General features: G+C 40.5%; 1 protein-coding gene across 1 annotated transcript in view; it reads left to right on the forward strand.

Annotated features, from left to right (window-relative positions):
- The window catches only part of CUL5 (cullin 5), a 104,594-nt gene extending 96,394 nt beyond the window's left edge, over window positions 1-8,200 (forward strand). Inside the window, 2 exon segments of the mRNA XM_008020745.3 lie at window positions 280-403; window positions 5,474-8,200. Of these exon segments, the coding sequence (XP_008018936.1) occupies window positions 280-403; window positions 5,474-5,668 (319 nt within the window). The 3' untranslated portion in view covers window positions 5,669-8,200.
- Window positions 8,201-18,081: the final 9,881 nt, after the last annotated feature.

Below are 18,081 nucleotides of genomic sequence, written 5' to 3' on the forward strand. Positions count from 1 at the left end.
ACACTCAATCATAACCCATATGTCTTCAATTAGCTAGTCACTTTCATGGCAATATGAAATATTAACTTTGTTTTTACAGAGAACTCATTTTATTAACAGGTTATCATGTTTAAGGAAAATATAGTTTGTTTTAAAGCAATATGTAGGTTGTCATTTTTCCTTTAAACAGTTCTGATATTTTTGGAATATTTTAAAATCTTTTCTCTCAGACATTGTTGCTATAATAGGATTTTTAAAGTGTTTTTCGCCATAAAATATTTGATTCAATTCTTTTTGTAGAAAAAATGCAAAGGTTCAGAAAAGGGGCAAAATCAACTTGATTGGACGTTTGCAGCTCACTACAGAAAGGATGAGAGAAGAAGAGAATGAAGGAATAGTTCAACTACGAATACTAAGAACCCAGGTTTGTAATATTGACAGAATGTCTGAAGTTTTAAAAAAAACCTTAGTTTTTTTTTTGTTTTTTAAATTTTGAATTTAAAAGCATGTAGGGGCCAAGTGCAGTGGCTCACGCATGTAATCCCAACACTTTGGGAGGCTGAGACAGGAGGATCTCTTGGGCAACAAAGGGAGATCTTTTCTCAATCAGTTTTTTAAAATATATTAAAAATTTCCATTCCAGTTGGAATATGAATTCCAGTTTCATAGTGCATTATAATGTGAAATTGGGAAACTTACTTAGAACCAAAAATGTTCTCTAATATTCATTTATTCTTTTAAAAATAGTTTAAAACTAGGATTAAGATCTTCTGAATGTAATAAGTAACACCTATGTATGATTGTTTTAACTTTAGAAATAGTCCTTTTAAAACCAAATCTTTCAACTTTTACTATTTTCATTTAATACTGTTTGAAACTTTTGGCCAGTGTCCTTTTTTTTTTTCTGTTTTTTGTTTGTTTGTTTGTTTTTTGAGACAGGGTCTCAGTCTGTTGCCCAGGCTAGAGTGCAGTGGCACCATCTCAACCCACTGCAGCCTCAACTCCCTGGGCTCGAAGGAGTTTCCCACCTCTGCCTCCTGATTAGCTGGGACCACAGGCATACGCCACCACACTCAGCTAGTTTGTATTTTTAGTGGAGACAGGGTTTCGCCATATTGCCCAGGCTGGTCTTGAACTCCTAGGCTCAAGCGATATGCCTGCTTTGGCCTCCCAAAGTGCTGGGATTACAGGTGTGAGCCACTGTGCCCAGCCTACTGTACTTTTTAAAATATGTAACAAGATGAAAAGATTAAAAATGCTTATTACCTATAGATCATGTAATACGATAATGTAGCAGAGAAGAGATGAATAAAAACCACTTGCATTTCTATGTAGCAGTAAATAAAAGGAAAATAAGAAAAATTCATACACATTTTTAAAAACCTACTGTGTAGGAGCTGTATGAAAAGAGTGGCCCTTTACTGGGAAATTTAGGAGAGTTGAATAAATAGAAAGGTTGAGCTCTTTTTTGTTGCTACAATTTTTAGTTGTAATTTAGACACAATGGAATGTATCTTTCAAAGTATAATTTTCAGTGAGTTGTGATAAATATATATACCTGTGTGAACATAACCGGGCATGGTATGAACATAGCCAGGCATGGTGGCATGTGCCTGTGGTCCCAGCTACTCAGGGAGCTGAGGCAGGAGGATTGCTTGAGCCTGGAAGGCAGAGGTTGCAGTGAGCTGAGATTGCACCACTGCACTCCAGCCTGGGTGACAGAGTGAGACCCTGTCTCAAAAAAATAGAAAAATAGGCCAGGCGCAGTGGCTCACGCCTGTAATCCCAATGCTTTGGGAGGCTGAGGTGGGCGGATCACGAGGCCAGGAGATCAAAACCATCCTGACCAACATGATGAAACCTCGTCTCTACTAAAATACAAAAAATTAGCCGGGCATGGTGGTGCATGCTTGTAGTCCCAGTTACCCAGGAGGCTGAGGGAGTGGAATCTCCTGAACCCGGGAGGCGGAGGTTGCAGTGAGCCGAGATCGCACCACTGCACTCCAGCCTGGCGACAGAGCAAGACTCCATCTAAAGAGATCAAATAAAAAAGAGTTGAAATGTATAAGCGGGTGTATTGATACTATAAGATGTGCAGAGAAATTGAGGTCCTTTTGTCTTAATGTGACCCATAATTATGTACAGTCCAATAATCTAAGCTGTCTTTAGGTGTAATGCTCAGACTTTATTTCCTCCTGATCCTACTCCACTCATCCCCATTGACTGCTATTTGCATAGGTGGCATTTGGATATATTGAGGTTGAGAGGGATTTACTTGACTGGTAATGACAGTGAAGGGAGCGTCATATCTTTGCAGTTATGACAGTGTCCTGGATTGTTGGTTTTGGCAGCTGTGAAGTAGTTTATCATCTTTGGGAATTTGGCTTTCTGTTGGTAACTGCTGCTGTTGTCTATAGCAGATGAATTTATGGTTCATTCTTCTTCTAGTTACTAAGGACCCTATGGCCTCTTCCTTGCTGTCTTTCCCCTGCTCTTACTGAGCTCTTGAAGGCTCTGAGACTCCACTACATCTTCTGTGTGGTTCCTTGGCCTACATGGCACAGTGTCATTATTCTCTGCAGAATAATGGCAAGATCACCTTGCCCTGTCATTAAAGGCCCTGTGGCAGGTCCATTAGCTCGAAACTCTTGCTGTCACACGTGGGAACTGAGGGAGAGTCAGAAGTGCAGATTATTTCTATCATACTATGCTACTCTTTAAGTGACCTCCAGCATATCAAATGGGGACCAGGGCCAGTGTCCCTCTGCTCTGTTTTCCCCTTAGGTTATCTAACTACCACCTTCACCTCTACCTAAGGAGAAATTGGGACGTTTACAAATGCCTCTGCTTTTCCTCCGGGTTCCTGTAATCTTCAAGTGCCTGAAGGAACAGACTTTCCTTCTTCCTCCTTCTTCTCTGAACCCCTGACATAAACCCCAATTTATGATGATCAGGAGCCTGGTATCTGAATACCATCCAGGGTGAGAGGAATTCACTTGACCTTCTGATGTCAGTGAAGGGGGTCATCATATCTTTTATTTATTTTTGTTTTGTTTTTTGAGACGGGGTCTCGCCCTGTTGCCCAGGCTGGAATGGAATGGCACGATCTTGGCTCACTACAACCTCCGCCTCCCAGGTTCAAACAATTCTCCTGCCTCAGACTCACGAGTAGCTGGGATTAGAGGTGCTCGACACCACGCCAAGCTATTTTTTGTATTTTTAGTAGAGACGGGTTTCATCATGTTGGCCAGGCTGGTCTCGAACTCCTGACTTTGTGATCCACTCGCCTTGGCCTCCTAAAGTGCTGGGATTACAGGTGTAAGCCATCGCGCCTGGCCTGTTTTTCTCTTTTTTTGAGACAGGGTCTCACTCTGTCACCCAGGCTGGAGTGCAGTGGTGCAATCTCAGCTCACTGCAACCTCTGCCTTCCAGGCTCAAGCGATCCTGCCGCAGCCCCCTGAGTAGCTGGGACCACAGGTACATGCAACCATGCCCGGCTAATATTGTTTGTATATTTTGTAGAGATGGGGTTTCGCCATGTTTCCCAGGCTGGTCTCAAACTCCACAACTCAAACAATCCGCCCCCCTCAACTTCCCAAATTGCTGGGATTACAGGCATGAGCCACCCTCCCCGGCTGGTTATCATATCTGTACAGGGGAAGTTGAAGGAATTTTTTCTCTTACTGAATAGTGCCTGACTCCCAAGTCTATTGATTTGCAGCAAAATTATGTTTTTAAATGTTAAAAGCAAATGTTACTTCTTTTTCTATTTTGACATTTCTTTTACAACAAACTCTAATCTGTGCTAAGAGATAGATGCCTTTTGTTTTGGAGACAGGGTCTCAGGCTGGAGTGCGGTGGTGCGATCTCAGCTTACTGCAGCCTCCACCTCCCAGGCTCAAGCAATCCTCTTTCTTCAGCCTCCTGAATAGCTGGGACCACAGACACATGCCACCATGCCCGGCTAACTTTTGTATTTTTTATAGAGATGGGGTTTTGCCATGTTGCCCAGGCTGGTCTCAAACTCCTGGACTCAAGCAGTCCACCCACAGCAACCTCCCAAAGTGCTAGGATTACACACATGAGCCACCACACCCAGCATACAAGTGCCTTTTGTTGGGTAAAGAGAGAGCTTGTGCTGGAAAAGGTAAAAGAGAAAAGAATATTTAATGATTTTCTAATAACTCTTATTGTAAACTTAACAGTAATTAAGGAAATCATCAAGAAAAATTTTGATAAAATGACCTAGATGAAAAAGATTTATTTCTTTAGAAACTTAAAAACTACTGGGCATTGTGGCTAACACCTGTAATCCTAGCACTTTGGGAGACCAGGGCAGGGGATTATTTGAGGTTGGGGGTTCAAGACTAACCTGGCCAACATAGCAAAACTTTGTCTCTGTATTTAAAGAGAAGGAAAAAAAAAAAAAAAAAAACCTTAAAAACATTTAATTGAGTCACTATAAACTGAAGATAATATTTGTAGCAAATATAATGAATTAATCTGGTAAATATATAAAGAATACTACTTAATGACTTTTAAAACAGACCCCGGCCGGGCGCGGTGGCTCAAGCCTGTAATCCCAGCACTTTGGGAGGCCGAGGTGGGCGGATCACAAGGTCAGGAGATCGAGACCATCCTGGCTAACACAGTGAAACCCCGTCTCTACTAAAAAATACAAAAAACTAGCCGGGCGTGGTGGCGGGCACCTGTAGTCCCAGCTACTCGGGAGGCTGAGGCAGGAGAATGGCGTGAACCCGGGGGGTGGAGCTTGCAGTGAGCCGATATCACGCCACTGCACTCCAGCCTGGGGCACAGAGCAAGACTCCGTCTCAAAAAAAAAAAAAAAAAACAGACCCCAACTGACCTGTACTACTACACAAAGAAATAACTGAATACAAGGGAAAAATTCAGTGTAAGGAGTTTGTTGTGTTTTAATTAACGTTTAACATGATACCAGGTTATATACATATTGTTTTCACAGGTAAGATGACTTTTAAGAATGTGAATGGTATGGGAAAAAAGAAATTGAAGGAAATAATATTAAAACATTAGGTGTAGTTTTCTTGCAGCAGAAGTAATTTTGCTTTTCCTTATTTTTCAAAATATCTATAATCAGATTTTTAAAAAATACATACTTTACGTTCTGGGATACACGTGCAGAATGTGCAGCTTTGTTACATGGGTATACACGTGTCATAGTGGTTTGCTGCACCCATCAACCTGTCATCTACATGAGGTATTTCTCCTAATGCTATCCCTCCCCTAGCCCCCCACCCCAGTAAGCAGATTTTCTTTTATGGGGAATGAAAAAACAAAAGATGGTTTTATTTGTGAAGTAAAAGATACTGGTCTCAAGATTAATTCCCTAGTGATTGTTATTCATTTGGGTAGATGTTGGATAGAGGATGAATATGCATAAAAAGTCATTTTTAAGTTTGTTGTACTTAAATTTCATATATTAATGCACTTTTATTTTTATTTTTTCTTTTAGGAAGCTATCATACAAATAATGAAAATGAGAAAGAAAATTAGTAATGCTCAGCTGCAGACTGAATTAGTAGAAATTTTGAAAAACATGTTCTTGCCACAAAAGAAAATGATAAAAGAGCAAATAGAGTGGCTAATAGAGCACAAGTACATCAGAAGAGATGAATCTGATATCAACACTTTCATATATATGGCATAAGTTTGAATATCATGGATAATATTTAGAACCCAAATTTTGGAGTGCTTGGGCAGAAAGTTGTAAAGTTTGTGCTGGAGAAAGGTTTATTTGGACTTTGATTACATAAATATTAAAATCTCTGCCTTACCTTACGAAAACAACTATATTTTGCCAATCACATTAGTTAGCATGATGGCATTCCCTTCATGTTGCACACTCTAACAGCATGCTGTTTTGTGGAGAAACTTGCATTCATGAAGAGCCCATTATCAACTTTTGAAAGTGAATTTGATTTGTACCCACCAGGAGAAATACAGTTGGGAAGGGTGAGGGCGGGGTTCTTGTTGCTTTTTTCTCTTTTTTCCTCTCTTAAAAAATGTACTTGCACAGGGAAGGATCTTCAGATATTCATGCACTGAAAAATGCTGTTATCTTTTGTTTTTAAAAAATGCAATTAAAACTAGAAATAGCACTCTTGGTTTCTTTTGATGAAAAGAGTGAGCTGGTCAATGCAACATTGGGAAAGGGCAGATGTAGGTGAGAAGTTAAGTATTTAATAGTATCAAATTGTTCAAACATTGCTCAGTATAATAACTGGATTTTAATGGTGACCTAAAAATGGTATTAAATATTTTCAACTTTCAAATGTTGGTTTTCTTTAAACAGGAGACTGCTATTTTAGTTGTTGTTCAATGATAAGGAGTTGTTTTTTTGTTTTGTTTTATTTTTTTAATATGGCTGGAGAGCTTGTTTTGAAAAGTGAAGTTTATATTAATTGTTGCTTCAATTGTTTAAAAAAATTTATGGAGATAGGTAGGTCATTATGATTGCAGAGTCAAAATAGCAAAACAAAAATATTAAGTGTGTTTACTAAACATACTGTGTGTTTACTAACACACTTAATATTTATATACCTAATATTTATTATGCCATATCTGAATTTATTAAAAACACCACAGAAATCTTCTGCTCTGATATAGTTATGTAACTGATGTCTTAATCTGTAGCATAGAAGTATTTTGGTATTTTAAGGTCTCATGATTAGGGATTTGTAGCCTCAGGTTTGAATCAGTCACCTAGGGGTAAGAGAAAAACCACAACATAAGACCTGAAAAACAGAAGCAAAATTGTTGCACTCCTAATACGAGCAGTAAACTTGCCAAATATATGTACATATATATTTATATATTTTAAAAATAAACATTTTTTAAATCATCAGAAGGCAACATTTACCATGTTCCTTTCAGTCTATCCAAAGTAGCAACTTAACTAGTTGCTGGCAACTGAATATCCAGAGTAGTGGAAATTTTAGGACTTGAGGACGTGAACAACTTAAAAGAGAAAATTATCCCCCTTGGGGAAAGAATGGCTCAACTTGGGTTTTTATTCATTGTGGTGCACATTTCAAATTTTCTTGCAAATTATTTTCTATCTTGTTTGATGTTAAGTAATATTTTTAAAGTATGGTTTTTGAAGATAGTAGGAAATGGAGTACAGAAAGACATACAGTATTATGTTACAGTGGAGTGCTTTCAAGAGCATTTCGATCTGTCCCCATCCCAAGAGGCTTTGTGAACTGCCTGCTGAATGGAAGGAAAGCAATTGAAAACACAGAGTTTTGCTGAGTATAGTCAAATGCCTGTTCTGAAACTCATAGGAAATTGGAATTTTGTTTAAAATTTTACACTTCATCTTTAAGGTAGCAAATGTCAATTATTGGACCAAGCATATTGTGAAGAATTAAACTAAAATTAGTGCTCACAGTTTTCTCTAATTAGGTGACTGTTCATAATGGGTATATTTGAAATTTAGAAGAAATAATTTTGTAGTAATTGTGGCCCTTATGTTTAACAGATAATTCAACATTGGCGTATTTGCTTGTCCCAATACAAGAATGCCAAAGGAGGAAACAATAGGAGGAAAAATTGTAGTCCATTTAAAAAATTTCGGTTTGTTGTTTTAAACCATAATTGTTCTCAGAACTTTTTTGGAACTTCTAATTTTGGGTCATTTAGTTTAAGAATGAGAGTCATGATGTTTTGATTTATGAAGGCGAATTTAATGCAAAAGTGGGTAACACTAAATTCATAGCAAAGTTTTTAATTAAATTTTATAAATTTTTAATAGCCAATTATGTCCTAATTGTATTTTGGGGAATGAACAGCAGCAAATACTGTAAACGTACAGTTTTTTTTTTGTTGTTGTTGTTGTTGTTTTTTGGTTATGTATACAAAAGTTTAACTACTTTTTGGTGTTCATGAAAACCATTTAGTTGACAAGGTGCCTATGCCATTGTTCAGTTTTCTTTAACAACAGATTTGCAAATTAAAAAAAAATAAAATTTAAAAAAAAATCCTACCAGCAGTTTGTAAAGGTCTGGAATCACAGTCGGCATCCTTTATTCAGGTCTCTTCTCTCCAGTGTGCACTTAAAATTGGTGCCGAGCAGAGATAAAACCTGCAGTTAAGGGAAAAGAAAATCCAGCCTCCCTCTCCAAAAAAAAAAAAAAAAAAAAATACATTTAATTTTTAAAAATTAGCGGTATGGCAATAAGACACTTCGGAGGCCATCTTAAGCTCTGAATACCCATCTTCTAGTTCAAAGACATTCCATCTGGAAAATGTTAACTTGTGTTGCCATCTCGTTGCCACAGTAAGTAGACATAAGACAAGTTTAGGAAGTGAAAATATAGAACAATTTTGATGGTCACAATGAGATAAATATTAGAATATTACTATTCCAATGATTAAATGAGGATCTTGAAATAAATTCTGAAGTCTTCCAATTTTTACATTTATTGGAGGGGTCCCTGAGTTCTGTCAACTTTTTTATTTAAGTCTCTCGCTCTTATTTTGTGCATAAATGTTAAACCTTCCAAAAATGAAATGTTAGCTTTCTTTTACTTTTTATTAAATTTAATAGAAAATATGACCTGAGTAGTTTAAAAAGTATTTTGCATTATTTGCAGTAAGATATCTCTAGCACTGCTCAAAGGGCAAATTTTAACACTTCAGTCTGGGTGAAAGATTTGCTAGTTTTACAGAAAGATTTGCTATCTTAAACTCAAGCTGGTTTTTCTATTCTCATGTAAATGACTGGGATGCTGTCTTATAAATTCTTCCAAGGTCATGTTTGTGAAATAAACATTACATGAGAGTTTTCCTGTCATCTACACTATTTGTTGTCTGGAGTGTTGAACAAATTTATTTTAGTTTCTAAGTTGTAATCTATCCTCATATGGTCTATACGATTTTGAATGTGTGCCACTACATACTGAGATGATAATGCTGTACAATTTTAAGTAGTAGCAGTTTCTGTATGCAGTAGGCTGAAATATTTTGATGAACTGCTTAATTTTTGGATTTTATTTTTTAAGTTGTATAATTTATTTTCTTGCAAAATAAAAATGTAATATAAAAGCTTTTACCTATCCAGAAAATGTTGATGTTCTACTATAAAATAGTTTCAGAGTTTAATTAAAATTTTTATAGTAGGTATATTTTTAAATTTCAAGGTAAAGTAATAAATCTCAGCCAGCCTTGTTTTAATCAGAAATATGAAAAGTAATCCATTTATTTATATGAGACTTCATATTCTAATTCAAAATGAGAGCAGTCAGCAATGTAGCTTTTCCACTGATGATAGCATGTGGCTGTATGCCTGGAAGAGGTTAAAAAAAAAAAATACTCCAACCTGAAAATGATTAATATATTCATCAACTTAGATAGGCTTTGTCATAACAAAATTCAAATTTTATAGCAGATAAAAGTAAAAAATGGGCCAGGCACCGTGACTCACACCTGTAATCCCAGCACTTTGGGAGGCCAAGGTGGATGGATCACCTGAAGTCAGGAGTTCGAGACCAGCCTGGCAAACATGGTGAAACCCCGTCTCTACTAAAAATACAAAAATTAGCCAGGCATAGTGGCGCACACCTGGGAAGGTTAAGGCAGAATCACTTGAACCTGGGAGGCGGAGCTTGCAGTGAGCCGAGATTGTGCCACTGCACTCCAGCCTGGGTGACAGAAGGAGACTCTGTCTCAAAAAAAAAAAAAAAAAAAAAAAAAAAAAAGTAAAACATATTTCACATTTTGGATATATTTGAAAATTTGTGAAATACTTATTTAAGCTAGAAATACTTTAGCAGTAAGGACAGATAATAGCGATTAGTTACTGATCAAGTGAACAATTTAATAATCAAAAAAACTCTGACTATAAGAAACTTGAATTGCATACAGGGACTTAATTACACAGAGGAACTAAATTTAAATTTAAAAGATTTAAAAATTTAAAACTTATTTTAAATTTTTAGAGAAATTAAAAATTTAAAAGAAATTTTAGGCTGGGCACAGTGGCTAACACCTGTAATCCCAGCACTTTGAGAAGCTGAGGCGGGCAGATCACTTGAGGTCAGGAGTTCAAGACCACCCTGGCCAACACGGCAATACCCCATCTCTACCAAATATACATACCTGTAATCCCAGCTACTTAGGAGACTGAGGCAAGAGAATCGTTTGGGCCTGGGAGGTGGAGGTTGCAGCGAGCCGAGATCGCACCACTGTGCTCCAGCCTGGGCAACAGGGCCAGACTCTCATTCATTCATTCATTGGTTCATAAATAAATATTATAGAGCTCCTTTACATTGAGGGATCATATCTTTTTCCTACTGTAGTAGTCAATAAATGTTTTGGACAGCTGGATGGAGGAACACATTTGACTTCATAATGACTCTAAACTCAACCTGGAACTTACACTGGCATTTGGGAGGTTGGGGTTGGGGGAGGAGTTGACTCGGAAATGAAGCTAGAGGAAGTATTTTTTCAGTGCAAAATTTCGTCTGAACCAAGAAACAGATTTCATTTAAACCAATAAACTAAGCTTAAGGTTTTGGGCCCCTTACTTGTACAAGGCCCTGGGAGGGGGTGCCTTAGGAGTTTTGTATTTTTAATTTTGTATTACTTTTCTTAAAGAGGGTCCCCAAAATATCAAGTTGGATTCATCCCTGTTAAACCTGAATGTAAAAAGGGCACATAGTAGGATTGAATGAATGATAGCACATGTGCCTGAGAACATAGTTCAATATTTTAGGTTTTTTTTTTTTTTGAGATAGAATTTCTCTCTGTCGCCTAGACTGGAGTGCAGTGCCACAATCGCAGCTCATCGAAGCTCATTGCAGCCTTGAGCTCCTGGACTCCAGTGATCTTCCCACTTTAGCCTCCTGAGTAGCTGGGAACACAGGCACACACCACCATGCCCAGGTAATTTTTCTTTTTGTATTTGCAGAGAGGAGGCCTCACTATGTTGCCCAGACTGGTTTCAAACTCCTGGGTTCAAGCAATCCTCCCTTGGCATCGCGGAGTGCTGGGATTACAGACATGAGCCACCGCACTCAGCCAATATTTTACATTTTAAGTGTGGAGACTTCATTCCCATTCCCCTTTCTGGGCTACACAATTGAATATGGACTTTTCATGTCACTGAACTGTTTTGACAGTGGACAATCCAGAGCAGGGTGACAGTTGACATTAACGGTGGTGAGAGTTGAAGAGTTCTAGACTTGTGAACATCTGATTAAAGCAAAATACATGCATATAAAAATATAAACAATTCCATATGTAAATATTAAGAGTTAACACACCCAAGCTTAAAAATCTTTTAATAGTGAGGCCGGGCACGGTGGCCCACGCCTGTAATCCCAGCACTTTGGGAGTCCGAGGTGGGCGGATCACGAGGTCAGGAGATAGAGACCATCCTGGCTAACACGGTGAAACCCCGTCTCTACTAAAAATACAGAACAATTAGCCGGAGGAGGTGGCGGGCACCTGTAGTCCCAGCTAGTCGGGGGGCTGAGGCAGGAGAATGGCATGAACCCAGGAGGTGGAGCTTGCAGTGAGCCGAGATCGCGCCACTGCCCTACAGCCTGGGCGATGCAGCGAGACTCCGTCTCAAAAAAAAAAAAAAAACTTTAATAGTGATGTCCTAGAGTGAGTAAAATGAGTAACAGCTTCCTTTGTGGATTGGTCATGACCTAATTTCAGGAGTGCTGATCCAAACTTTGTCTGCCCTACTTATCTAGAGGAGAACGGAAGACTTCTCTGAGTGTTAATGGCTTCTTGCTATTTTACTTAATAATAAAGGAAATCGAGTATTTCCTTTTTTCTTTAATTATGCTGTAATTACTGAGGCAGGCTGATACTGTTTAGATTTTTCTTCAGCAGCGGTTGATGGTCCAGGTGTGGTTCACATCTCTAATCCCAGCACTTTAGGAGACTGAAGCAGGAGGATCACTTGAAGCCAGGTTGAAGACCAGCCTGGGCAACATAGTGAGGCCCCCATCTCCACAAAAATGTAAAAATTAGCCAGGGGTGGTTGGTTGCACACACTTGTAGTCCCAGCTACTCAGGAGGCTGAGGCTCCACCCCAGTGAGCTGTGATTGTGCCACTGCCCTCCAGTCTAGGCAATGGAGTGAAACTCTGTCTTAAAAATAAGTGGAACTTGGGAATACTTTAACATGTTTTTTTCCCATGGCTGTTAAATGTATAATTATTAATATTTTCCCCTACTCTACCTTATCTCCTAAATTCTCAGTAGATGATACTGCTTTGAAAAAATAAGCGGAGAAAATAAGGCCTTCAGGCATGAACTCTTAACTTGCCTTTTCTCCACCTGTAAACTTTACCTCTAATCATGTACATCTTCATCTGCCTGCCTGTCTCAGAGGAAGAGATGACCTCACTTGTTGCTCAAGACCAACTGTTTTACCTTTTTCTGAATTCCATCCTCTCCTTCTGCTGTGTTTTGCCCTATAAATATCTCCATCGCCTAAATATTTCAAACATTGTTCTTTTGGATATTTTTCTCTTCGCCTACTCCCGTGGTTCTCCATTTTGGTCCACAGACCAGCAGCATTGTCACTTGGGAGCTTGTTGGAAATGTAAGTTCTTGAGTTCCAACCTAGACCTACTCAATCAGAAACTTGTTCAGGTCAAGTCCCACAATCTGAATTTTAACAAGCCCTCTAGGTGATGCTGATGACAGTCAATTTTGAAAATCATTGGCCTATATACATATTGAAGTACCCACCATCCTTCAAAAAATTCCCTCCTCTTACGTCGGTCATGCTATGGCCTTATTTTCCCCCTTCCCTTCTCTGCTAAACGTGTTGGAAGAGCATTCCACAGTCTTACTGTCTCTGTATCTTTTTGAGATACGGTCTTGCTCTGTCACCCAGGCCAGACTAGAGCATAGTTTTGTGATCACAGCTCACTGCAACCTCTAGCAGCTGGGCTCAAACAGTGCTCTCGCCTCAGCCTCCCCAAGTAGCTGGCACCACAGGTACATGCCACCATGCCTGGCTCTTTTTCTTTTTCTTTCTTTTTTTTTTTTTTTTTTTAAATTTTTGCAGAGGTGGGGTCTTGCTATGTTGCTCAGGCTAATCTCAAACTCCTGGCCTCAAAGGGTCCTCCCATCTCTGCCTCCCAAAGTGCTGGGATTATTAGGCATGAGCTACCATGCTTGGCCTTCATATCTTCAATATGGTAGGAATTGGCTCATGTCTTCACTGTCCCTCTTGCCGAGGTCATCAGTGACCTTATTAGTGCTATTGTAAGTTCATTTCTGGCAAGGTGCAGTGGCTCATGCCTGTAATCCCAACAACTTTGGGAGGCCAAAGTGGGAAGGTGGCTTGAGAAGAGCCTAGGCAACAGAGCCAGACCCCATCTCTACAAAAAAAAAAAAGTTTATTGTTTCATTCCTTGGCTTCAAAGACACTATTCTGTCTTGGTGTCACTCCGCTGTCTCTCAGCTTTGTCTCATTCTCTGGCTCTTCTGCCTGCACATCCCATGATTTCATCTCGTAACTCTCCACTCTTGGTAAGCTACATACTCTTCCTGGGTGATGTCATCTGCTTCCCTGGCTTTGACACTATCTGCATGGGGATGCTTCAGACTGTCTCCAGCCCAGGTTTCTCTTCTAAAGTCAGCATGTATTTCCAGCTACTTCTTGAACATATCATCTGTCACTTGCTCCGATTAATACTATCTCAGTCGCCCAGGTTAGCAACCTTGATGTAATTCCCTATTGCTCCCCTGCCCACACCACACTTGATTCCACTTCTGTCTTATCTCCAGAAGCTGGCCTTTTTTAAACTTCTGCTTCTCCTGTGTTCACTGAATACACACACTCTGTAACACGCTTATACCATCTGAGGTAGAGAATGATGTACCTTTACTAGCTGCTGGGTTACTTCTGGCTTACATTAATTTTTTTTTTTTTTCATTTTTTCTTTTGCATGCTTCTCTGTTCTGGGCAGGCCTATATTTTTGCAGTGGATTACCTAAATGTACAGAGGGTTAAGCTGTGGTCAGTAAAATTGTTTGCTTTTGGCATTTTTGAGCCATTGACCTAATCTCAAGTTTTCTCTTAATTGAGCTTATAATTCAGTGCCTGAGTCCCAAGACCCCAGAAGGTGTGAATGGAGTATTTCTGTTTAGCCTGTGGCTGAGAGGTCACTCTAAATCTAAAACAGAAAAGCAGGGCAAGGACTTTTATCATTTTTAAATCCCTCACACTTTCTAGTACAATTCTCCGCTTAATTATGGGCTCGCTATTTGTGAAATTGAATTGATAGGTTCGGGAATCACTGTTGAATAGACCACATCATCCTCTAAAATAGAGGAATGTGTAACAAGCCCGAAGGCATTATCTGGGCAAGTAGGACTAATGTCTTACACTGAAGAAGTGAAGAACTTCCTAGCCTGGTGTGGTGGCTCACGCCTGTAATCCCTGCACTTTGGGAGGCCGAAGTGGGAGGCTCGCTTGAGCTGAGCAGTTTGAGCCGACATGGTGAAAACCCTTCTCTACAAAAAATACAAAAAGTAGCCAGGTGTGTTGGCGTGCGCCTGTAGTCCCAGCTACTCAGAAGTCTGAGGTGGGAGGATCACCTGGGCGGGAGAGGTTGAGGCTGCAGAGAGCAGTGATCGTGCCACTGTACTCCTGCCTGGGTGACAGAGTGAGACCCTGTCTCAAAACAAAACAAAAAACAATCAACTTTCTAAAATACCCTCTTGGATCTTTGTTTTTGTTTTGTTCTAAGAGATCCTGTCAACATTTTTAAAAAAGACACTAGGCCAGGTGCAGTGGCTCATGCCTGTAATCCCAGCACTTTGGGAGACCAAGGCGGGTGGATCACGAGGTCAGGAGATCGAGACCATCCTGGCTAACACGGTGAAACCCCGTCTCTACTAAAAATACAAAAAAAGTAGCCAGGCGTGGTGGCGGGCGCCTGTAGTCCCAGCTGCTGGGGAGGCTGAGGCAGGAGAGTGGCGTGACCCCGGGAGGCGGAGCTTGCAGTGAGCCGAGATCGCGCCACTGCACTCCAGCCTGGGCGACAGAAGAAGCCTCCGTCTCAAAAAAAAAAAAAAAAAAAAAAAAAGTACAAAATATTCGCCAGGCGTGGTGGCACGCACCTGTATTCCCAGCTACTCTGGAGGCTGAGGCAGGATAATTGTTTGAACCTGGGAGGCAGAGGTTGCAGTGAGCAGAGATTGCGCCACTGCACTCCAGCCTGGGTAACAGAGCGAGACTCCGTCTCAAAAAGAAAAAAAAAAAAAAAGACACTAGAGAAAATTCTCTCTAAATATGTTACGTTTACTTGGGGATAAAAGAAAAATTACAATCTGTAATGCATTAATGGCAAGCATCCAGTGTGTTCTGTGTAAGGGGAGCTTTTATTAGCCAAAAAAAAAAAAAAAGATTTTCATAAGCTGCTTAGAAGCAGAGTCCGTGGGTTCCGTAGGTTCAAAGCCAGAGCTGTTACCAGTTCATTGATGCAGATGCTGCTACTGGGCAGCTATTCTCTGGAGAATGTCTTGTTTGAATTATTGCAGTCCTAAAGAATGTTTAATGAAAAACCTTATCAGAGCAGAAGATGCATGAAGCACGTGAAGCAGTTTTTAGTAAGTCCTTGGAAGCGGTTCTTACCTCAGACATGCATGCACGCACCTCCTTCCCGGCCCTGTTCTGTCTGGGTCCAACAGAAGTGACTTTATTCTGGTATCTGCCGCTTTCACAGTCCCAGGATAAATCATATGAAGGTTTTTAGGAGCACTCTACTGTTGTCTTTCGTCTTTCTGTTTATATCGTAATCATTTTCTTATTCTGATACAGAGGGTACAAACATTTCCATGTGCCCCACTGAAGAAGCTCTGCTGACACTGTGTACCTGTCTCAGGATTTCAGTGAATGAAGTGTCTTACGGCACATAAGCTAGTAAACACAAGGAAAAGCTATGGGCATCCCTCCAGGATGAGTGTATTAGTTTTCTAGAGTTGCTGTAACAAAGTTACCACAGATTGCGTGACCTAAAACAACAGATTTATTGTTGCACAATTCTAGAGGCTGGAAGTCTGAAATCAAGGTGTTGCTGGGACCATGCTGTTCTCTCTCTCTCTCTCTCTCTCTCTGAAGAATCCAGGGAAGGGTCCTTTTTTGGCCTTTTCTAGCATCTGGGGGTCACTCGCATCTGTGGCATTCTTTAACTCATTGCTGCATCGCACTAGTTCCTACCTCCACTTTTCCAAGCCCATCTTTTCGTCCATCTTCTTATAAGGACACCACCAGTCATATTGGATTTATGGTCTAGTGTACACCAGTGTGACCTCATCTTAACTAATCACATCTTCAAAGATCCTGTTTCCAAACAAGGTCGTATTCTGACGTTTTGGTGGTTGTGAATTTGGGGGGAACACTTCAACCCAGTACAATCCTCTAGCCCCGTAAAATTCACATTCATCCCACATGCAAAATACATTCACCTAATCCCAGCATCCTCAAAAATCTCAACTTGTTTGAGCATTAACTATAAATCCAAAATCTCATCTAAGTATCGTCAGCTCAAAACATTGCACATCTCATTATCTAAATCATGCAAACCAGGTATCAGTGAGACTTTAGGTATGATATGATACATTCTAGGGCAAAATTCCTCTTGTAACTGTGGACATGTGCAACTAGGAAACAAGTTATCTGCTTCCAAAGTACAATGGTGGGTGCAGTGGTTTGAATGTGTGCCCTCCAAAGTTCATGTTGAAACGTAATCACATTGCTGTGGTATTAAGAGGTGGCCCCCTTAGGAGATGATGAGGCCATGAGGGCTGTGCCCTCATGATTGGATTGGCACCTTACAAAAGGGCTGGCAGGAACCTGCTTAGGTGCCCTTTTGCCCATCTGCTCTTCTGCTACATGAGGATGTAGCAAGAAGGCCCTCACCAGACACCTAATGCTGGCATCATGGACTTCCAAGCTTCCAGAACTGTGAGTAGTAAATTTCTATTACTTATAAATTACCCAGTAATAAATAAGATGTCTATTACAACAGCACAAAGGGACTGAGATGAGGCAAGCATAGGACAGACATTTCCATTATGAAAGGCAGAATTTTCATGGAATTAAAGGGGTCACTGTCTCACACAGGTTTGTAACACAAAAGGGAAAACTACATTCATTTTCAAGGCCTTAATGACCCTCTGACTCGAGCCCAGAGGGTGCAGTTGGCCTTGGCCTCTGGACCTGTAGCTCCCTCCTCTCTCTGGCCTCTGCATCCATGGCTCTGCCTTGGGAGTCAGTCATTTTCCCTTCAATTTGTTCTGTCTCTGTCCCTTTCCATCAAGGCTGGGATTATTTCTGCTGGTATAAAAGTCTCAAAAATCTTGTTTTCTGTGGATGTCAAGGGGATCCGCACCATTAGAACTTTCAAGTTCTCCACAGATCTTTCCTGGATAACCCCAACTCTATTCCTGGCTTCTGCTGACACGGCTGACTGGATTCATAAGTCACACGACTCTTTTTTTTTTTTTTTTTGAGACGGAGCCTCGCTGTGTCTCCCAGACTGGAGGGCAGTGGCGCGATCTCGGCTCACTGCAAGCTCCGCCTCCCCAGTTCACGCCATTCTCCTGCCTCAGCCTCCCAAGTAGCTGGGACTACAGGCGCCCGCCACTATGCCTGGCTAATTTTTTGTATTTTTAGTAGAGACGGGGTTTCACCGTGTTAGCCAGGATGGTCTCGATTTCCTGACCTCGTGATCCGCCCGCCTCGGCCTCCCAAAGTGCTGGGATTACAGGCGTGAGCCACCGTGCCCGGTCCACACACAACTCTCTTTAGCAAAGTATTGTCCAGACACACTCTTCAGGCCAGACCTTCTCATCCTTGGCAGCAGTATAGTTAGGCTGAGAATTTTCCAAATAATCAAGTCCTGGTTGCTTTTTGCTTAACAATTCTGAGGCAGGAGAATAGGGAATTCGGGCAATCAAGGGTTAAGGCAGAAGCAAAAGAACAGCAGGTGCAGCCAGTTCTAGGCAAAATTGGACAGCACACAGGCCACCTCCTCGTTCCTGTGACAATGAGACAGAAGTTTCCACATCTGCCTCTGATCGT

Source organism: Chlorocebus sabaeus, chromosome 1 (genome assembly GCF_047675955.1).
Source record: "Chlorocebus sabaeus isolate Y175 chromosome 1, mChlSab1.0.hap1, whole genome shotgun sequence".
Lineage (NCBI taxonomy): Eukaryota > Metazoa > Chordata > Mammalia > Primates > Cercopithecidae > Chlorocebus > Chlorocebus sabaeus.